The sequence below is a fragment of the Phocoena sinus genome, chromosome 9 (genome assembly GCF_008692025.1).
Source record: "Phocoena sinus isolate mPhoSin1 chromosome 9, mPhoSin1.pri, whole genome shotgun sequence".
Lineage (NCBI taxonomy): Eukaryota > Metazoa > Chordata > Mammalia > Artiodactyla > Phocoenidae > Phocoena > Phocoena sinus.
This window is the reverse complement of record NC_045771.1, coordinates 72021423-72044957: the sequence shown is the minus strand read 5'-3', so window position 1 is coordinate 72044957 and position 23535 is coordinate 72021423. Positions and strand designations below refer to the sequence as shown.

The 23535-nt window shown below is 37.4% G+C and overlaps 1 protein-coding gene across 7 annotated transcripts in view; it reads right to left on the bottom strand.

The window, feature by feature from the left end:
• The window catches only part of HDAC9 (histone deacetylase 9), an 825073-nt gene that overhangs the window by 288291 nt on the left and 513247 nt on the right, over positions 1-23535 (bottom strand). For all 7 annotated transcript variants that reach the window (XM_032642337.1, XM_032642308.1, XM_032642307.1 and 4 more), the window contains 2 exons: positions 22207-22327; positions 17229-17278 (listed from right to left, as the gene is read on the bottom strand). In XM_032642337.1, coding sequence (XP_032498228.1) covers positions 17229-17278; positions 22207-22327 — 171 coding nt within the window. The remainder of the gene's footprint in view (positions 1-17228; positions 17279-22206; positions 22328-23535) is intronic.

Genomic DNA, 23535 nt, shown 5'->3' with positions numbered 1-23535 from the left:
TGTTTCTCCTTGGATTTTTCCTGTATGGGACTCTCTGCGCTTCCTCGTTTGATTGACTATTTCCTTTCCCAGATTAGGGAAGTTTTCAACTATATAATCTCTTCAAATATTTTCTCAGTCCCTTTTTCTCTTCTTCTTCTGGAACCCCTATGATTTGAATATTGGTGTGTTTAATGTTGCCCCAAGGTCTCTGAGACTGTCCTCAATTCTTTTCATTCTTTTTCCTTTATTCTGCTCTGCAGTAGTTATTTCCACCATTTTATCTTCCAGGTCACTTATCCGTTCTTCTGCCTCAGTTATTCTGGTATTGATTCCTTCTAGAGAATTTTTAATTTCATTTATTGTGCTCTTCATTATTGTTTGCTCTTTAGTTCTTCTAGGTCCTTGTTAAACGTTTCTTGTATTTGCTCCATTCTATTTTAAAGATTTTGAATCATGTTTACTATCATTACTTTGAATTCTTTTTCAGGTAGACTGCCTATTTCCTCTTCATTTGTTTGATCTGGTGGGTTTTTACCTTGCTCCTTTATCTGCTGTGTGTTTCTCTGTCTTCTCATTTTGCTTAACTTACTGTGTTTGAGGTCTCCTTTTCACAGGTTGCTGGTTCGTAGTTTTCATTGTTTTTGGTGTCTGCCCCCAGTGGCTAAGGTTGGTTCAGTGGGTTGTGTAGTCTTCTTGGTGGAGGGGACTGGTGCCTGTGTTCTGGTGGATGAGGTTGGATCTTGTCTCTGGTGGGCAGGACTGCATCCGGTGGTGTGTTCTGGGGTGTCTGTGACCTTATTATGATTTTAGGCAGCCTGTCTGCTAATGGATGGGGTTGTGTTTCTGTCTTGCTAGTCGTTTGACATAGGGTGTCCAGTACTGTAGCTTGCTGGTCATTCAGTGGAGCTGGGTCTTAGCGTTGAGATGGAGATCTCTGGGAGAGCTTTTGCCGTTTGATATTAGGTTGAGCCGGGAGGTCTGTGGTGGACCAATGTCCTGAAATCGGCTCTCCCACCTCTGAGGCTCAGGGCTGACATGTGGCCAGTGCACCAAGATGCTGTCAGCCACACGGCTCAGAAGAAAAGGGGGAGAAAAGAACGAAAAAAATAAAAATAAAATAAAATAAATTTGTAAAATGAAAATAGAAATTATTAAAAAGTAATAAAAAAGACAAAATAAAAGAAAGAAGAGAGCAACGAAATCAAAAAAGAAATCCATCAATGATAGCAAGTGCTAAAACTATACTAAAAACCAAAAACAGAAAAAAAAAAACCAAAAACGGACAGACAGAACCCTAGGACCGATGGTAAAAGCAAAGCTATACAGACACAATCACAGAAAGAAGCATACACATACACACTCACTAAAAGAGAAAAAGTAAAAATATCTATGTATCTTTTGGGAAGTCTGAAGTCTTCTGCCAGCGTTCAGTAGGTGTTCTGTAGGAATTGCTCCACATGTAGTTGTATTTTTAATGTATTTGTGGGGAGGAAGGTGATCTCCACGTCTTACTCCTCGGCCATCTTGAGGGTCTCCCCCACAATGCACGTATAATTATAGCTTACTGAACCATCTTACCTGTTGTGTACTTCTGCCCTCAATGTCATTATGATATTGCTCATTTTTAAAGGAAATCTGCACCAGATCACATGGCCGACCAATTGGAAAACAGCATCTGAAACTGGGACGTGGTACCGACCCTTCTAATTCACGCTGAGCACAAGGAGAGTGGAGATGGGAGAGGATGGACGGTCTGTTTCCAGTTTGTTCCCAGACTGTCCCAGGGACTGAGTTCCCGGGGCTCCCTCCTTGGGGGGCACTGTAGGGACCCACGCTAAGAAGACGCGGTTAGCTGTGGCATTAAAACCTGGCAGGCCAGAGATAATATTTCTTTCTTTTTTCCGCACCACGATCATTAGTCCATGCCCACAGCATGCTGGCTTAACAGAAACTAAGGCAGATGCCACAGAAACAAAACCACAGAACCTGTGGAGCCAGAAGGGCCTGAGAGGGCAACAGTCCTCTAATAAACTTTTTAACAGTTTCCAAGGAACCAATCTTCAGACAATGTCTCCTCTACCTTATCCCATTCTTTTGGGTGGTAGCTTTTGCTTAGGCCACCATCAATGTTTAGTACAACACCACCTTATTTATTTTTGTTGACCTAAGAGTTAGAGACCTTGAAAACTACCATTTCCACTTAAAAGCTGTTCAAACTTGGGCTAGTTCATTAACCATTCCAAGCCTTAAGAAAAATGGAGATAATACCACTTTCCACCTTTATTAGCATTAAATTAGTCAATGCATGTAAAGTGCTTACCACAGTACGACACAATGGTGAAAGTATAGTACAGTAAGCTCTGAGTAAATGCTAATAACTAAGAAAAAAAAAAATTCCAGAGTTTTGTTCCAAAATTACTTTCTATTCTGAAGTACACCAAAAACAAAAATCATATGTGATAATGCTGGAAGTCAGAAACTACCTCCAATCACAAAGCTACATTTTTTTTTAGCTACATATGGATCTAGTTCAACTAGAGTTTCCTGAATGAATGTGGGCCTTTTCCAAGCACATCCAGCATAGCTCAATCATTGGCACCCGAAACAAAGCTCAGGCTCTGAAAAGCTGCACATGATAGAAATTAAGCTACCTGTACTGAAAGTATTTAAAAGGGAAAGAGAATGACTTAGAAGAAAAGGAATTTAGGCACAGTCTCCTTTATATAATCTAAATGCAGCTTGTTGATTCCTTTCAGAAATATTCCCAGAGTTAAATGTAATACTATTGTGCCCATTAACAGAACAAGTTTCATATGCACTGTGCATGGTTAATGTGGTACACGACTGCTCCTTGGATTCCTTGAATATTTCCCCTTGAACGTTGGGAATCAAAACTCCTTGGCTACTACTAAGCAGTTTAGTAAGCTCTTGCTGCTATGCTATGCTGCTTCTAGGGCCACAGGGCATTTCTGAATAATTGAGTTTAAACTTTAAATAATGATCAGATGCCCCTAGAAACCTCCTGACAGACACCAGACTCAACAAAGAAACTGAGGTTTTTCATCATCGTACTTATTCTGTACCATTTTAGGTATGTTGTATAAAAGTTTAACTGTAAAAGAAATTCAATATCTTTTCAACTTTTGCATTGCATCAGGTAAAGTGTAATTTTTAAATGAATCATCTATCGTGGACCAGACATTTCTGCACACAGCATCTTAGTAACTTAGAAATTATCAAATATTTTAAAATCACTGAAATTGTTTTAGTGTGGTTTGATTTCTAAGACATTTTAGCTTTAATATATCTACATAGCTTAGTCAGTTTTAAATTCTACATTACATATAATGGAATCTGCAAGCCAAATTTCTTATTTGTCCGTTTTGGGAATAGAATAACTACCTTTTATCCACTTAAGAGATATTTGAAAAGTTCAATATTTTTCTATCATCAAGCCTCCACTCTTACAGCTAGAACTGAAGATTCCAGTAGATATTTTCTTTCTGGGAATACTGATTGTGGGGGTGGGAGTAGGAAAGATTCGAGAGAGAAAAACCGAATTTATTAGTAGATTCAGTGCAAGAGGTAGTAAAATCAAATTTATTACCCAAAGAAAGGAAAAAGGAAATACCTTTGGTCAGCATCTAAAGAAACAGATATGGGGCAGTAAGGATACCTAGTAAGTGTTGGGCCCTGTGTTAAACATTTTACAAACATAACTCAATTTATTCCCCATGATAACTTAAAAAATGTATTACAGTCACTTTTACAAAAGAGGAAACTGAGTTTAGGAGGTTAAGTAACTTGACTAAAGTTACATAGTTGATAAGGCACAGAGCTGGGATTTCAATCAAAGTCAACCCTAGACATGGATATTGTTATGGATTGAATTGTATCCCCCCTGCCCCACCCCCAATTCAAATGTTGAAGCTCAATGTGACTATATTTGTAGACAGGGCCTTTACAAAGGTAATTTATGTTAAATGAGGTCACCAGTGTAGGTTCTTAATCCAATAGGACTGGTGCCTTATAAGAAGAGGAAGTGACACAAGGGATGTGTACACACGGAGAAAAGGCCCTGTGAGGACACAAGAGAGAAGGCAGCCACCTGCAAGCCAAGGAGAGGCGTCAGTAGAAACCAATCCTTCCAGCACCTTGAACTTAGAGTTCTAGTTTCCAGAATTGTGATAAAATAAATTTCTGTTGCTTGAGCCACCCAGTCTGTGGTATTTTTTTATGGCAGCCCCAGTGGACTGACACAGATATGAACTTTAAAAGAGATTCTTTAGAAAACCAAAATTCAAAAAGAGTCATGTACCACAATGTTCATTGCAGCTCTATTTACAGTAGCCAGGACATGGAAGCAACCTAAGTGTCTATCATCAGATGAATGGATAAAGAAGATGTGGCACATATATACAATGGACTTTTACTCAGCCATAAAAAGAAACGAAATTGAGTTATTTGTAGTGAGGTGGATGGACCTCGAGTCTGTCATACAGAGTGAAGTAAGTCAGAAAGAGAAAAACAAATACCATGTGCTAACACATATATATGGAATCTACAAAAAAAAAAAATGGTCATGAAGAACCTAGGGGCAAGACGGAAATAAAGACGCAGACCTACCAGAGAACGGACTTGAGGACACGGGGAGGGGGAAGGGTAAGCTGGGACAAAGTGAGAGACTGGCATGGACATATATACACTACCAAAGGTAAAATAGATAGCTAGTGGGAAGCAGTCGCATAGCACAGGGAGATCAGCTCAGTGCTTTGTTACTACCTAGAGGGGTGGGATAGGGAGGGTGGGAGGGAGACACAAGAGAGAGGAGATATGGGGATATATGTATATGTATAACTGATTCACTTTCTTATAAAGCAGAAACTAACACACCATTGTAAAGCAATTATACTCCAATAAAACTGTTTAAAAAATAAGAGAGATTCTTTATTGTTTGTTCTGTAGATCTCTTCTTAACCATATACCATGAAAGCTAGTGTTAAGTGCCGTGAGTGCAGGGCTACGGGTGTCTGTATCTTCAGGGTCTGACACATAATAGATGGTTAATAAATTTTTGTAAAGGGAATAAATTAATGAATGAAAACAAATTCATTCCATAGTGATATATTTCTTGACAGTGTTCTCTTGTGGCTAAATAAAGATAAAATGTGACATAAAAATCCCTCTTCCATTTAGCTCTTGTATTACATATACAGCTGAGTGAAGAACCATTCTTTTTTCCTCAGTCAGTGTCACACCTAGACCTGAAGCTTTCATTTGCCAGAATCAGGTGCCTCCTTTCCCTGGCATGGCATCCAGCATCACCTGGAGTTTCCTCTAGCACCCCGGACCTCTGCTGTCATGGTTCACCCCTGCCCCTCATAGAAACTTCCTTGCCCTGTAACTATTTGCCCAAAGGAGACAGACTGCTTATCTAAGTCTTAGTCAACTGGATCCCCAAGCATGTCACATTTGTCCCTAAGGAGAAAGATAAAGCACATTTCATTAATCACCTCCACTTAAAAGAAGTAAAGAAACTGAAGCACAGAAAAATTAAATGATTTGTCCATTCACCGTCATATAGGATCTTGTCACTCAAACTGTGGTCCATGGGTCAGCAGCATTGACATCACATGGGTGTTTGTTAAAAATGCAGAACCTCAGGCCCCATCCAGTACTGTTGAATCAGATTCTACACTTCACAGTCAGAGAAACACTTTTCAAGTTTTGACAGTGTGGAGATCTGAATCCAAATATTCCAATTCCTAAATCAAGGTTCTTTGTCCATGTGCTTCATCATAGAGGCTTCTAAAAACAATGGCCTCCCCCTCCTTATTAGTCTCCTTACAGTGCCAGGATTCTAATGGTAGAACATCAGTTGGGTAGGTGCATCCTATGAGACCCCAGGGTTTCAGAGCTTTGAAGCTTTTAAATCACACCCTTGAGACAGCAGCCTATTTATTCTCTGCAAAAGGAGAAAAAATTCGGGCCACGTGTCAAAGTGGGGAAGTGGCCAGTCTATAGACACAGCTGTCATTGATAACCTACATCATTACATTTGATCTTCACAATAACACAATGAGAGAGGCTTCATTATCCCTATTATACAGATGAAGAAACTGAGACTCACATGAATGAAATAATTATTAACAGAGACTTTGCATCGCTGGTTTCTCTGACTCCGGGGCTGGGCAGAAGGACATATCCCCTAAAATCATAAAACCTCTCAGGGATAGTTCTGCAGTCATCTAGGTAGCAGCACCTCTTGAGAGGCCACTATAACTCTGGGTTATCATCACTTTTCTCCTCCATAGTATAATGATGAGAGACCTACTTCTGGGCTGAGGAGCTATGGTATTCTTTATTGGATTCTTCTTCATTTGGCTCTGCAGCCTGTAACAATGGGTGTTCTCTCCTCTCCCATGTGATACAACATGCCAGCTCTTCGAATGTATGTATTCATTTCATGTTAGATGTTCTGCTGAAACCCTGAGACCTTTGAAATGGAGCTGGGATGGATTTATGATGACAATGGGTGGGTGAAACCACATGCTTTCTCTCTTTTGTTCAACACTGAGAGAAACACATGAATGACAGCCCCGTTCCCTTGGGATCACTTGTAGGTTATAATGCCCACACCTTAGCTTCTTTAGTCACGGTGAGATGAAAAAGAAACAGAGCAACTACAGGGAGGACCTTCAGATTCCAAGGAAAACCATGGATATGATGAACGAACACTGTGACCAACATTCCATATGGAAAGAAGGCGTGAGCTATTAATGCAGCAGCTGGAGGAGACAAGGGGCAGGCCATGTACGTTAATGCTCTACTACAAACCCCCTCCCAGTATGATCGACTGCTTTCTGGCAGCTCTACTGACCTTACATGTGCAATTTTTAGTCACTCTTCATCTTCAGAAAAATATCCCTTTGCTGTTTGCGTGCCAATAACAAGAATAATTGAAGTAACATGTTTGTTGTGGCAAAGTGCTACATATTGAGACTCAGGATCTTTAGTTAAGATACTGGTGGACTAAAGGATTTGACAAATAATATATGGATTCCTGTGGGTTATGTGGTCAGTGAAGGAACGTGAGAGTTCCCATTGTTGCTATTCACAATTTCAGTGACCTGCTGATCAGTCCTACCAAGACTGAGTTAGAGCTACAGCCAAGTAATATCATGTTAGTATTTTCCTACTGCTTCTTTATTTAATCTGATGCATATACTGTGTAAAGGGTATTTCATAATCAGCTGATCTTTTTATTCACTAAACAATGCATGTTAGAGCCCCATTCCTACCAAAAGCAACTTAATAAAATTAACTCTGACTCAGTCGGTGTGTGAAATGAGATTCTCTCTAACCCACTCCACAGTGGTTTCCTCCAAGGCCAGAGATTCTTCAGTGGTCCAGTTAGAGCTGAAATGCTGTATACAGCTACATAATTTTTTACCTCAAATTAATGATGCCTGAGTTCATGGATTTAATACTTTATAGGAATTTCAATTAAAAAGAGAATGTTCTTGGCAAAAGGAACAATTTTGCTTTTCTTACGGTTAGGGTTATTCTCATTTGGGAAAGGAGTGCTGACAATCATGTGAGGTTGAAATTATGGTGAGTTGTGTGTGCACAGAACTGTGGTTAAGAGGCTGGGAATCAGGAGACTTCTATTATATTTCACCACCTACTAACTATGAGACTTGAACAAGTTACTCTCCTCTCTGAGCCTCAGTTTCCTTTTCTGTAGACTACAAAGCCCCAGTTACACAGTTAGTACTAAGTCTCCTGGGACTGAATGATTACACTTCGGAATGGTATAGAATCACTTTGAGAAGTCTAAAGATTGTTATAAAGGATAACAATGTATCCACAGTACATATTAGAGACCATATAAATCATATTATTTAGAATATGATAAAAGCATAAATAAACCAAATGGTTTGGGATGTGTATCATTCTCAAATGTATTAGCCCTTCAATAGTCTTATTAGCCTCAATAAAAACAATGAATTAATGTATATGCTTCATTGCTAAGGTGTGTCATCACTCTGTATTTCAAGTCCTTTATTTTACTTATTATTTTATATTTAAAAATAAAACACGACCCAGTGATAATGATGCTGCTGGCCTAGGAGTTGGGAGCTATGGATTCTACTTGGGGGTTTGGAATGATTAAGTCCTAGGAACTCTGCTGTGAACTGCCTACTATGGCTCAAGCATTCAGTCAACTAATTTATTTTAGTTTTGGATTTTGTAAGAAAAACTATGTGTATTGTTTGAGAATCATAATAGTTATACTTTATTAAACTTTCTGCCAAAATACTTGGCAAAGACAAATCCAGTAATGATATATCAATACTATGTATTAGATATTAGTTACAGGATGAATATCTGGACCCGAAACTATCCAGGGTAGAAATGTGACAAGGGGAAAATATAAGTGTAGTTTTTTCACATCAAAATGAAAGTCTGAGGTGAGCCTGGATTTATCTGCATCTCAGGCTGCACAGCACAGAAGCTGTCCCAAAGATTCCTTTTTCCTAGGTAGTCTCATTTCCTTTGTCAACTCTAAATTTTTGTTGGAACTAAGGTTTTATGTTTTCTTGATAATCAGAAGTGACAATCAGTGATGTATATTCAAATTTATTCTAGTATGTTTTAATTTCTGAATTTTTGTTTCATAGAATCATAGATTTCCTGAGTTAGGTAGAAGCCCGAAGTTCATCAAATCCATTTACCTTCAGCAACTGCAAACTCTAAGGTGCAATTTTTCTTGTCTGAATGTTTATAATCAAGAAACATAGGTCAGTAAAGAAAATGAACAGAGTAAAATGACAGAAAAAGGAATTCCAGAAATGAATATGTTTTCTTCTTCCCTACTACTGACACTACTTTGGTTGACATAGTTGCGTATGTCTTTTTTACAGGTGTTGTAGCCCCGAGTGTAAAAAACACATGTGTAAAGCTTTGATGATAGCATTTCTAAGCTATCTCATTTTGACAACAGAAGAATTTTAATAGTTTTTTATATTCATTTTTACTTTAAATAAGAAAATGAAAATGAAATTTCAAAATGCATGCTGTTGTCGGGACTTCCCTGGTGGTACGGTGGATAAGAATCCACCTGCCAATGCAGGGGACACGGGTTCGATCCCTGCTGCGGTAAGATCCCACATGCCGCGGAGCAATCAAGCCCGTGCACCACAACTACTGAGCCTGCGCTCTAGAGCCCACATGCCACGATTACTGAGCCCGCGTGCCACAACTACTGAGGCCCGCGTGCCTAGAACCCGTGCTCCGCAACAAGAGAAGCCACCGCAATGAGAAGCCCACGCACCTCAACAAAGAGTAGCCCCCACTCGCCGCAACTAGAGAAAGCCCGCGCGCAGCAACGAAGACCCAACGCAGCCAAAAAAAAAAAAAAAAATTAAATTAAATTTAAAAAAAAAAAGAAAAATTAAGAAAAACCCATAAAAAAACCCCAAAATGCATCCTGTTGTGTTTAGCCATAATGTCAAAGCAATCGAAAGAATTTAATCACTGATGGCATGCTACAGTTGAGTGAATTAAGGAGGAAGTTAAGGTTTTCATTTCTAATTTTCCTCTTCCCTGCAATGGACATCATGCATTTAAAGATTCTAGGGCTTCCCTGGTGGCGCAGTGGTTGAGAGTCCTCCTGCCAAGGCAGGGGACACGGGTTCGTGCCCTGGTCCGGGAAGATCCCACATGCCGCGGAGCGGCTGGGCCCGTGAGCCGTGACTGCGCGTCCGGAGCCTGTGCTCCGCAACGGGAGAGGCCACAACAGTGAGAGGCCCGCGTACCGCCAAAAAAAAAAAAAAAAAAAAAAAAAAAAGATTCTATAAAATTTTACAGTTCGCAGTAAACACAGAGTAATGTATGTATGTCTATCTCTGTGGGGAATGTTGTCTATTTCCCTGCAACTACCATTGAGTATACACAATTAGCATAATTTATGCAATACTGGAAACTTCCTTTGTTATTTAAAAAGAATTTCCTGGCTTGCATAATATTTTGTACTATATTTTCCAAGTCTGGGGCAACATGATCTTTTTGTGGAATCCACAGCATGAAACAAATTCTCAAAACAATTTCATTAAGGCCACTTATCTGTTTTACTTTTTCCAGGTGCCCTGGGGTGTTCCTGCTAGTATCATTTGCGTCAAGTTTAAAACTAATGAAAATCCAAATACAATTAGAAAGGGAGATGAGGAAAAGAGAGATTCCAAATCAGGGTGGATCCTCTTATTGTGCTGGAGGGAAGAGGATTGTGATGCATCTTTGATAGCAGCAGTGGAGGAAATGAAACACTGATTGCAAGCCAGGTTTGAGCTGACCATTAATATGAGAGAAATCAACATTATCCTGATTACTGCATGTGAGAAACAGATGGCATTCCCTCCTCTTTCTGCAGATGTAACAAAAGGCATTGTGCTCGCTTGGGATAACTGGGTGGGAATAACACATGATGCATATACTTAAGATAAGAGGAAGGGGTTCCTGAATCATTATCAAAATTTCAGGAATATCCAAATTTTGGCATAAGCATTAGGTTTTGGTTCTGTTTTTATCTGAGGAAAAAAATTTTCTACTAATCGACAACTGCTTAGTCCGTTTGTCAAAAATACGGTGTGTTACGAGAGCCTAAACAGTTAATGCCTGGACGCCTCCCCGCTACTCCACGGTTGTAACCCACCCCGAACACACACACACAAACACACACACACACACACAAGTTCATTCCTAACTGTTCTCGAATATTCAGCTTACAACTGCTGGAGTTAACCTCCACACCCCTCTTCTTTCTTTTCTGTTCTGGAAGCTCCCTCCTCTGTGCTCCCACAGCATAACGTTTATCCAGATCAGCCCACTGCAAAGGCTAGGAGCAGTGGGAAAAGTAGTCTTGTCTCATTAGTCTTTGCCTTCCTGCTCCTTGTCTAATCACTGGCAACGAGCCTTATCTTATTTTTTCCTGCCCTTCACCCCTCTTATGATGGCACATGTTATGCCTCCTAAAATACTGATTTTTTTGTTTCAAAGAAGACCACTGCAAACAGCAGAAAAATGTATTAACCAAACCTTTCTGTTATGTTGAATTTAACCATATGTCCATAGATTTGGTCATAAAATAAATCATTCCTTGATATTATAATACATTATCATTCCTTGATAATATAATATATGATAATATAATATACAGAAAGCTGTTTTTGAAAGGCTTGCCACTGGAACTTTTTTTAAATTGTCATTGGGGGAATGAATGTGGAGGACCAATGTGCTATATAATAAATGGGAAAATAATATGAAGTTATAAATGTAGTGAAAGAATAGAATTTGCTTCTGAAAATATGTGTGTGTGTGTGTATATATATATATCATATTTATATATATGTACATTTCATATATCAGAGGGGAGAGCTTACATTTTTAATTTGACGAAATTCAAGAAAATTTGACACATTTCACCCAAACCTGCCTCCTCTATAGGGAGTATAGTTAGTATATAACTAAAATGTCTCCTGAAAACCTCTGAGCAATTGAAATGAGCCTCAAATTACCTCCACACAATCACCTAATCCTTCTCCCTATTTCCCCCTCCCAAAAAATCACAAAAAAATGACATCCATAAGCCTCACAGGGTGCCAGATCTAGGTGTAATCAAAGAGAATATGGACAGAGTAAAAGTTTGTAATAAAAAGCCAGTGTCATGTTCACGGACTGACTGAGCTGCTGCTGGAGAAGGTGCCTTGATTAAACCTCCCAGAGCCTCATTTTTGGCACATCTTTGACCAGTTAGGCAGGCCCAGATTCTACCCATGCTCTGCAATTCCTCATTCCTCCCAGGGAATTGTTCTGCCTCTTCCACAGCTCCTCCTCCAATCAAGGGTCTGACACTGCCCATTGACCACGTTTATTTTTCTGCCTTTTGGCACTAGGAGCTTGTCTGTTGTAGGATAAAAGTGGAATTCTCTGCTGTCTGCACGGCTTTCCCCAGGGAACAGAGCATGAAACCCAAACTTATATATAAAATCATATCCTGTTTGCAAACATCATATTCCCTTTGCTTCTCGCTAATCTGGTCCTGTAAACCCCAGCACAGCTTGAGAGCCCATTCCTCATCTAAACAAATGCCATAAGCCCCTTTATACTTTTACAACCATGTCAAAAAATAATATTGCCTGCCAATAGTGATGTGATTGGAGTTGCCTCCTCCGAGCCATAAAAGAAGTGCAGAGTCTGTTATCAATTTCTCTAAGTGTATCAGGGGAATTATGGGTCGATTCAGTTCCAAGTTATAAATGACAACTCAAAAGCCGCAGAAGCGTTTGAAGCTGGGAGCTGATGACGACATTATCATAAAAGCCTGCTCGTCCTTGCTTTTGTGGGTTTTTTTGTGGCCTATCAAGTGAAGAGGGAAAAATAAGGCTGAGAAATGACTTCAAGATTTCTTCACACAGCAGCAGGTCAGATGGCCAGGAAAATGATCACTATTTTTAGTGATATACCCTGAGGAGTGAGAACTAAAGTGGTCCGGCACTGGCTTTTGTTTCCAGAGTCCCTTAATTATCTGTTTCACTATATGACTACCAAGGCCCAGGATTTGGTAAAATGCTCTTTTCAGTTGGTGCATTTTCTTGCAGTGCAATCACACAGTAATCAGAAATGAGTCATGCCATAGTAACTAAACAAAATGAGAACCAAACACAAAGGAATTTGGAAACCTTGAGATTGTTGTCCAAAATGCAATTCTGGAGAGCACACTTTAAAGCAACTTATTACCATTCACCCATTGAGCTACTTGACCAAATTATCACCTGCAATTTTACAGGAAAAGCTAATAAGAGGTAGAGATTTTTAAAATTTCATAATGTCCCAGGCAGACCCCTCAAAAGCCAATTAATCCATCAGCATTCAGTAGGTATAAATTAAACCCATCTGGTAGGAAGGTATATATTCTAGGCAACTGGGGTTTATCCCAACAACTGGGGAGCATTAAGTGTTTTGGAATTTAAACCAATGGGTTCATCTTAGATAATATGAACCGGAAGAAATGCCTTAAGACAAAAGTGATTTTAGTGGTTTCCAAGCTTGCTGGTGTGCGCCCATGTTGCCAAGCTGGGCCACTCCATGTTCATACTGGGTATCTTTTGTATACTTAATATGTCTTGGACTGTCCTGGAAGTAAAAATTTAGATGGATACAAATCCACAGGACCGAGTTTCTCTTAGGACTTATATCAAAACCAAAGATCTTAGGAGTCAAGATGGTTCCTGAATGTCTAAGAACACAATCTGATTCCTAAAAAAGCCCCAAAACACTGAATCAAGCTAGTTCTCTAGAGCATCAACAAGCATAGGTATACACAACACAACACATACACACTCACCTAGACCTACATAAACACCACCAGGAGACCTATAGGCCAATTTGAAAAACAGAGGTGCCTCTCTCCAGCACTTTCCAGCAGTGATGGAGTCAAACTAGTCCAGTCTTACTCTTCCTGCTTCTGCTTGTGCAAGCTAGATTTATCCACCACCTTTGCTACCACCATACTGATTAGGTGTTATTCTATGACACCCACTGTGCCAGAAGCAGCAGTCACTATTCATTCCTTGGGTACTTCTAAGAGTTTACTAGAGCAGTTCTTGCTAAAGAATAAGAAGTTTACTTGGTATGTGTTTAGCACAGTTGAGTACATGTATTTTATGTTCAAGGCATAGTGAGTCATAGGCACAGCAGAGGTCAGACTTGGGAAGCGGGTCCTAGCGAACTGTCCTCATTTCAACTCTGCATCATGAATTAAATGTACTTGTTATGTGAGTGGGAGTTTGATGATCACCACTCTTTTCACAGCTTTGATTTCCTCCCCATTACCATCCCCACTAAGTAGTCATGAACTTTGCTTCATTCTTTGCCTCATTTGTAGGTAATCAGCCATTCTCTAAAAATGGCCACTTGGGATGTCAGAAAATAAGTGCAGAAACCAATGAAACCCATTTTAAAAGTCAGTAAATTCTCTGCTTTCTAGAATGACTCTGTAAGCTCCTGGCTTCACTGGAGGTTTGCAAAAAATGAGCATGGATTAATGTGGGATGGTGACTGTCCTGTCCTAGGAGTCAAAAAGCAAAGCTCACTGGTGAGCTGCCATCAAGGGGACCACACTACCATTAGCCACACAGATGCACTGCTAGGCTCCAGGGGCTGTGCTGGTCTGTTGAAGATGAGAGCGCTGGAAGGACCTAAAATGCTCTTTTGGAACTCCTCCACATGGACATGCATGTCAACCTCATACCTTCAGCCTTTCAGCTTTTACTAAGTAACTTCAGCAAAATAACCTCACTTCTCTGAGCCTTCAGGTTCTCATTGGCAAAATGGTGTTAATAATTATGACTACGTTATAATTACAAACCTCAGGTGCATGTTGGTAAACTGTAAAGTCCAAATGGATATTGGTTGTAGTTGCCATTTTTATTTCTAGAAGGCAGAGTCACAGGTGAAGGAATAGAAAGATTATCCTTGCAAAATCTAGCATCACTAAAATGACAGAATTAGCTGAAAATGTATGGGATTTCCCTGTATAAAATTTAGTTATAGCAAAATATCACCTAAAACGTACTCAGGACTAGTTGTGTTCTTTCCTTCAATATCTAAGAAACTTAACTGACTTAAATTCCTTAGTCCTTGGAGACCTGATCTAGAATTACTTTGTCCTAACATGAGTTAGCACTCAGTTCTACAGGATGATGGCTTGTTACTGGTAAGGGTTAACTTTAAATAGACTGCAGGTTATAGGGTATGTTCTAATCATCCACAAAAATGCAGACATTTTTCTTCATACATTGTTGGATTTGAACAAATTTGTCCTTGAAATATGGTATAAATATCCTGGGTTAAAAAGGCTTTGTTAATTATTGAAGACAAAAATGGCCTCAGGAGGTTCACAAACAAAATGTCCCACAATGCAAAGTGCTTTGTGAAGTTCATGCCATTTTCACCAGGAATATAATGCATATGCATACTCAGTATGACTCTACTGAAAACTGAATTCTGCTATGAAACTACGTTATAAACCCTCTCATATTACCTTTTCTCTAGCAATATAAAAGTCTAGCAAAGTGGCTTCACACAGGAACCTGTATTTAGCAGGGCCCCAAGTTTGGATTACTTTGGTATTTTTGCCATCTTGAAATTCTTAATAATTTCTGAACAAAGGGATCTCTATTTTCATTTGGCATTGAGTCCTACAAAGTATGTAGCCATAATAACCTGAAGTCCAGCATAACTTTTACTGAGAAACAGCCTTAAACACAACTGACCAGATAAACCAAAGGATATATTTTTGGAATTTTATGTTATTTAAAAGCAGTAAACAGAAACAATTCCATTTACCAACACATCAAAAAGAATAAAATACCTAGGAATAAACCTACCTAAGGAAGCAAAAGACCTGTACTCAGAAAACCATAAGATGCTGATGAAAGAAACTGGAGATGACACAAACTGATGGAGAGATATACCATGTTCTTGGATTGGAAGAATCAATATTGTCAAAATGACTATACTGCCCAAAAACAATCTACAGGTTAAATGTAATCCCTATCAAATTACCAATGGCATTTTTCACAGAATTAGAACAAAAAATTTCACAACTTGTATGGAAACACATACAAGTAGCCAAAGCAATCTTGAGAAAGAAAAACAGAGCTGGAGGAATCAGGCTGCCTGACTTCAGATTATACTACAAAGCTACAGTCATCAAAACAGTATGGTACTGGCACAAAAACAAATATAGATCAATGGAACAGGATAGAAAGTCCAGAGATAAACCCACGCACCTGTGGTCACCTAATCTATGACAAAGGAGGCAAGAATATACAATGGAGAAAAGACAGACTCTTCAATAAGTGGTACTGGGAAAACTGGACAGCTACATGTAAACAAATGAAATTAGAACACTCCCTAATACCAGACACAGCAGTAAACTCAAAGTGGATTAGAGACCTAAATGTAAGACCAGATACTATAAAACTCTTAGAGGAAAACAGGCAGAACACTCTTTCACATAAATAGCAGCAAGATCTTTCTGGATCCACCTCCTAGAGTAATAAAAATACAAACAAAAATAAACAAATGGGACCTAATGAAACTTCAAAGCTTTTGCACAGCAAAGGAAACCATAAACAAAAGAGAAAGACGAATGACAGAATGGGAGAAAATATTTGCAAACGAAGCAACCAACAAGGGATTCATCTCCAAAATATACAAACAGCTCATGCAGCTCAATATCAAAAAAATAAACAACCCAATGAAAAAATTGGCAGAATATCTAAATAGACGTTTATCCAAAGAAGACATACAGATGGTCAAAAAGCACTCAAAACTACAATGAGGTATCACCTCACACCAGTCAGAATGGCCATGATCAAAAAATATACAAACAATAAATGCTGGAGAGGGTGTGGAGAAAAGGGAACCCTCCTACACTGTTGGTGGGAATGTAAATCGGTACAACCATTATGGAGAACAGTATGGTGGTTCCTTAAAACACTAAACATATGACTACCATATGATCCAGCAATCCCATCCCTGGGCATATATCTGGAGAACACCATTATTCGAAAAGATACATGCACCCCAATGTTCACTGCAGTGTTATTTACAATAGCCAGGACATGGAAGCACCCTAAATGCCCGTCGACAGACAAATGGATAAAGAAGGTATGGTACATATATTCAATGGAATATTACTCAGCCATAAAAAAGAACGAAATAATGCCATTTGCAGCAACATGGATGGACCCAGAGATTGTCATACTGAGTGAAGTATGTCAGACAGAGAAAGACAAATACCATATGATATTGCCTGTATGTACAATCTAAAAAAAAGATGGTACAAATGAACTTATTTACAGAACAGAGTCACAGGTGTAGAAAACAAAGTTACGGTTACCAGGGGGAAAAGGGGGCAGGGATAATTTGAGTGACTGGGATTGACATATACACACTACTGTATATAAAATAGATAACTAATAAGGACCTACTGTATAGCACAGGGAACTCTACTCAGTACTCTGTAATGACCTATATGGGAAAAGAATCTAAAAAAGAGTGGATACATGTATAACTGATTTACTTTACTGTACACATGAAACTAACACAACATTATAAATTAACTATACTCCAATAAAAATTTTTTTTAAAAAAGCAGTAAACAAACTCATACTTACCCCAAGTCCACCACAAGGTAATGAAGAAAAAAACTTTTGAGAAGAGTCACCTACACAGTAAGAAGACATGAAAAAATATATAAATTGGAATATAATTATAGTTTAAAAAATGTTTGGTGTTTATTAACACATAATATGTCACATCGTATTTATCATTTGACTCAGAAGGAAACTGATCAAATTTTAGATAGTTAAGAACACAAAGCAAATTAATGCATATATTATTACATGTAGAGCCTTTTACCCCACATGAACAAACACATACTTATGAAAGTTGAGTCTCAAGATTTTTTTCAACTGCCCTACAGGATGTTTATCACAATACCTTTTTTGTTTATAACTTATCATAAATAACTCAGCTGTTCATTACGTGTATCCTTCCAGTGTAATGTTTTGAGCCACAAAGTTTATGAAATACACTGTCAGTTTTTACATGCTCCAAATATTAAGCATTTCTTTAAGTATACAGACCTATCTTTAAGTTCTACTTCAGATATAGCTAAGACCAAGTATACTATAAACCTCTCCAACATTCACAATTTTTTAAACAAATAAGTCACAAATCACTATAAATAGGATAACCTTTTGGGGATCTATATAATATACATATAAATGTATCTTTAAAGTAAATGCCAAAATCTTACTTGTGACTATCTTTTGGAATTGAGATTTTATGGAATTTTTAATTATTTTTGTTTACCTGCACTTTGATTTTCTACATTATCTACTACATGTATAGAGAAAACAAAAAATTACTACTCCTAAACCTCCAAGACTAAAATCTGTCTTGCAAAGTAATTAAAGGAAAGGCAGTGGACATTTCTATATCACAGTTAAACAGCTCTGAAGTGACGCATATGGGTCACTCAGGAGATTCGTGGTAAAACCAGGTACAAACCTCAATTTCACTTATCCTAATTCATTTGTTCTACTGATGATCAATGAAATAAATAATGAAAATTGAAAACAGGTTTGTGATGGAATTCACATCATGTCAGTAAAAGTCTAAATAGATTTTACTGTCACAGAAGAAAGTTTATTTTGAAAACAATAAATTGTATGAGTTTTCACATGCAATTGCTAACAGATGGAAAATGATAAAAATGTAAGTGCAAATGAAAAAATAAGATATCTCGTTATATATAAGGAGCCTCACAGAAAAAAGATGAAAAGTCAACAAAAAAATAAACAAATCATGAAAAAATATTAAAACTGGAATACTGACATCAGTAAAAGATACATAAAAAATTTTATGGGGGCTTCCCTGGTGGCGCAGTGGTTGAGAGTCCGCCTGCCAATGCAGGGGACAGGGGTTCGTGCCCTGGTCCGGGAAGATCCTACATGCCGTGGAGCAGCTAGGCCCGTGAGCCATGGCCACTGAGCCTGTGCTCTGCAACGGGAGAGACCACAACAGTGAGAGGCCTGCGTACCACAAAAAAAAAAAAAAAAAAAAATTTATGGATTGCTTGGGGAGGGGTAAAAAGTTTCTTAAGTTGTTCCTTATAACAAAGATATTTCTGTATCACTGAATATTTTGCAAGGATGTATTCATATGTCATATGTGAAATTAAAATATATAATAATGTATATTTTAATGTCTGAACTCTTCATTCCATAGTCAGTGAAAAAGGTTAAAGATAATATTACAGTGTACTGAAGTAATTTTTAAAGTAATCTAAAAAATTCTTAAACTCTAAGCGAATACAGAAAATAAATGATTTAATACTTGAGGAGAATCTAGTTTAGTACTGTTTAAATAATATTAAACAACCAAATTAATCAATAATTTAAATTTAGTAGTATGCAAAAAATGTTTATTTCACTGAATTGACTCAATTTATTTTTTAATAATGTTATATTGCCTCACGCATGGACTGAGCTCTGGCTAGCCACAAGATAACGAAAACTGGTAGTAAGAATGACAGGAATATTAATGCTAAGGAAAAACCTCTCACCAGAAATGACTAAAGAGAATGTTTGAAAAGTGTCACCTTACAGGGTCTAGAGTATTTAAAGAGATAAACACTGCCCGTTTTCAAATCTAATTATTTTATAAGCTATAGATGTCTTTCAACATACGAAGACTGATGTGTACGGTCATAATGAACTTTTGTTTAAATCCTTTCTCCTAACTCCAGAACATAACTATCAAAAGTAGTAGTATCAATTAAATTCAGAGAATTCATAGAATTGAATAAATTTCAGTTTACTTTGTGTGTGCATTGACAACCCCTCCCTCACCATCTGTGTTGGGAGGGATCAGAGGAAGAAGAGGATGTGTGAGAGAAAAAGAAAGGGATAAAGAGAGAGAAAATATCTTGATGGCTATGAATTTCTATACATTCATACAAGGCAGCTTCAATCTGGTCTTTTAGATACAAACAACAAGCCACAAGAACTCAAATTTCACAAAGAACAAAAAATTATGAAAAGTTAAACTTTTAAAAGAATGGGATTTTTAACTGAGACCCTGAATTGAGGAAAATCGGCCAAGTTTCTGGATTCATGAGAGAAACTGATACAGTTCAGAAGCATCATCAAAGAGGAATTTAGTGCTCAATACCAAGACCTAGCAATGCAACATCCTTGGTTACCTCTACTCCTGCAGCTTGCACTCAAGGCTGACATCGTTGCACTGATCCCTGAGAGGTGCCTATGGAACTCCACATGTGTATCTAAAGTTGACTCTAAAATCATCAATTGTATGAATTTTATCTCACATTAAATATTCAGAACTAATGAGATAAATGGCCATTTGGATCAAAACTATAAAAATTAAATAATTGGTACTTGGTGTTTTCATTGCATACATATTTGAAAAGGACCTCTGTCCAAGTTCTAAATTATATATTAGAATTCATTTCTAAATCATCAAATCTTTAAATGATATGTGTTTTGAGAAAATCTGTTTTTCTCAAAAGTGTCAAATTTCTTTTAAAAAAAAAGTGGTATTGCCATGTTTCATAAGTAAAACAGTTCAAAGTTGCCGGAGTTTAAATTTCATTTCTTTTACAAATATGTCCTTTCTCTTAAAATGTGGAATAATGGTGGTCTTGGAACATCTAAACACCTATGTGTAAATTTATCCTAACTAAATCCAAAGTACCTAGTCCTATGCTTAGGTTGAATAATAGTTTGAGAGCTAGTTTAAAAATATATAAAAGAAAAGAAATAGGGAAGGTTTTCTACTTGTTTTCTCTTAACTAAATTAACAATAATCAAAATGGACATAGCTTCCTATCTTTAAAATGCATCAGTATTTCGATCACAGAAGACCATGAAAGTTATTGTTTGGTTTACTTCATCATTTTGGTAAACTGGGTGGAATTATTAATTCATGTTAAAATAAGGACATTTATGACAGTATCCACAGCAAAAGAAGTACTTTATGTAAAGATCTGCATGTGCAGAGATGGATTCCTTCAACAGAAAGAAGAAAAAAGCACAGATTATATATGTTTAGATTGACTCACTGTCCTTTATGTTACTATATAACTTTAATTCTTTTTTAAAAGAAATTTGAATATTTATTTTATTTTATTATTTTTTTAATACATTTATTTTATTTATTTATTGGCTGCATTGGGTCTTTGTTGCTGCGTGCGTGCTTTCTCTAGTTGCGGCAAGCGGGGGCTACTCTTCATTGCAGTGTGTGGGCTTCTCAGTGTGGTGGCTTCTCTTGTTGCAGAGCACAGGCTCTAGAGCACAGGCTCAGTAATTGTGGCGCACGGGCTTAGTTGCCCCGTGGCATGTGGGATCTTCCCAGACCAGGGCTTGAACCCGTGTCCCCTGGATTGGCAAGCGGATTCTTAACCACTGCATCACCAGGGAAGTCCATATATGACTTTAATTCTACTATACAAATTGATTTTCATCATCAAATTTTCATAATACGCTTTCTAAAAATTGAGTAATTTTTCTGTGTTCCCTTTTCTGTCAGTTTCTCCCTACCTTGCATGCATGTACATGCACACATACACTCAACCGTATACCTTTACTTCATAAATTTAGGGATGCCTGTCACTTGTTTTAAAAGGGCAGATTTTTAGCGTTATAATTGGTAACTGTTAATTTCCCCTTATAATTGCTTTCCAAGATGCCTGCCTACTACATGTCATACACTTGCTTTTGAATTGTTTAGGACCAGTTAACATAAAATCATTTTGAAATAATACTGAATTGTGTGAAAGAGTCCAATACTTTGGAACTGACACAATAGGCTTATTTGAAAGAAAGGGGCAAGAAAAAAAAAGTCCTCAAATGCCTTTTTTAGTTAAAACACTTAAAACATGATCTTTCTGTCATACATTGCCATGTCATGTATTGTTATTGCATTGTAAAAGATTATGAATAAATGTAATTAATAGATTGTTTCCATTAAAATACGGTTTTATCATGAACTTTCTTCAAAATCTGTTGTTTCTAACACTCATATAAAGTCTATATAAAGCGTGAAACATAAATTTGATTTTAAACTCTGATAATATTAAGATTTAAAATGCAATCTTACTATAAAATACAGTGTTCTAGGTGTAGCAGTAAGGAGTTTTCACTTAAAATAAGTTGTATTATACCCTTTGTCTGTTAAGGTCATAGAAAAAAGAACTGAAAGACACAAAATAAATGTGAAAGGTGAAGATAAATTTGCATAAAGAACGTAAAAACTGTTTTTTTTTAGTCTAAAAATGTAAGCAAGCAAACTCCACAGTGCATTTATTCCTATCAGCTAAAACACAGTGAACAAATGCTATTCAAATAAAAGTAAACATCATGAAACTTGCAGTGTCATTTTTTCTCATGCGGGATTTTCTTCATCTACATTGACTTCTATTGTAAACGACTCATTCCACAGAGCAGTGCTGTTGGAAAAGCTGATTTTTTGTCTCACTGCTTGCCAAGTATTTTGAACTGACAGCAGCGCTGACTAATGATAGTGCTGGAATGTGCTGTTCTCAGTAGAATGGAGGCCCATACAGACCTAGTAGTGTCCTGGGGTCCAGCTTCTGTCCATCCAGGGGGTTGGTGCCATACAACAGTGAGTGATGTTCAGAATGAACAAGCTGTATTTCCTCCAGGCTGGCTTTTCGACCTTGAATTCGCTGAAAGAAAACAGCAGAGACCTACAGTACTTCACTGACAACATTTAGGAGAAAATAAGACCCCAAGTCACATTTAAGATGATTAATAATGGTCGGAGTTTCATCATGTAGGAGTGTGACACGGAGTTGCATTAACAAGGTACCATAATAATACTTGAAAAATAAGTGTATGCAAGGTTCAGATCCAATGGATTGCTTATGCCTAAGTGGGCAATCGACATTAAGCATATTCTTCTTTGGCATAAAAAAAAAATCTATAAAAAAGATTGGGATTGACACATATATACTATTGATACTATGTATAAAATAGATAACTAATGAGAACATACTGTGTAGCACAGGGAACTCTACTTAATGCACCGTGGTGACCTGAATGGGAAGGAAGTCCAGAAGGGAGGGGATATATGTATATGTATGGCTGATTCATTTTGCTGACAGTAGAAACTAACACACTGTAAAGCAGCTATACTCCAGTAAAAATTAATTTATTAAAAAAAGAAGATAACATCTACCTTATAGTATTACTGTGAGGAACAAATGAAATAAAATAATTATGTAAAGCATCAAACAAAAAAGTTAATAATAATTAATTAATAGTTAACTCCTTTGTAAAAGTACCAACTTAAAAACAAACAGGAGCTATTGCTTAGCTAACAAGTAAATTCAACTCTTACTTTACACACTCACCCAAAGAACTTGTTGAAACAAATTCCTTATTGTTTCTTAAAGGACATAAGTAAATACCAACACATTTTAATGTATTTGATTACTACCCATATGCTGATCACTTCATGTGTGTGCACCACACAACAGTGTTCGTCTAGACCAATGTCACTCAAAATATGTAACACTGGGATCAGTAACAGTTCAGGAAGTGTTTATGAATGGTCTGTGATGAGGTCTGCATAAAGCTGAGAATAAATATTTAGAAACTTTTATAGTAATCTGACAGAGTATTTTTATGTCTGTTGAATCAAATATAATCTTGTATGTCTTCAATTTTTATTTCACTATTGTAGTATCTCATTTTTAATTTATTTTATATAAGCATTAGTCTGTGACAGAATGGAAATTAAACAAAAACAATAACTGCTGTTTAATCAGAGACAGTTTGAGACACTCTATAGACTCAGTCAATATTTTTACACCCATGCTAGGCAGAAACGTTCACTTCAGCGAACAAAGAATGGCCCTTCAACACAGACAAA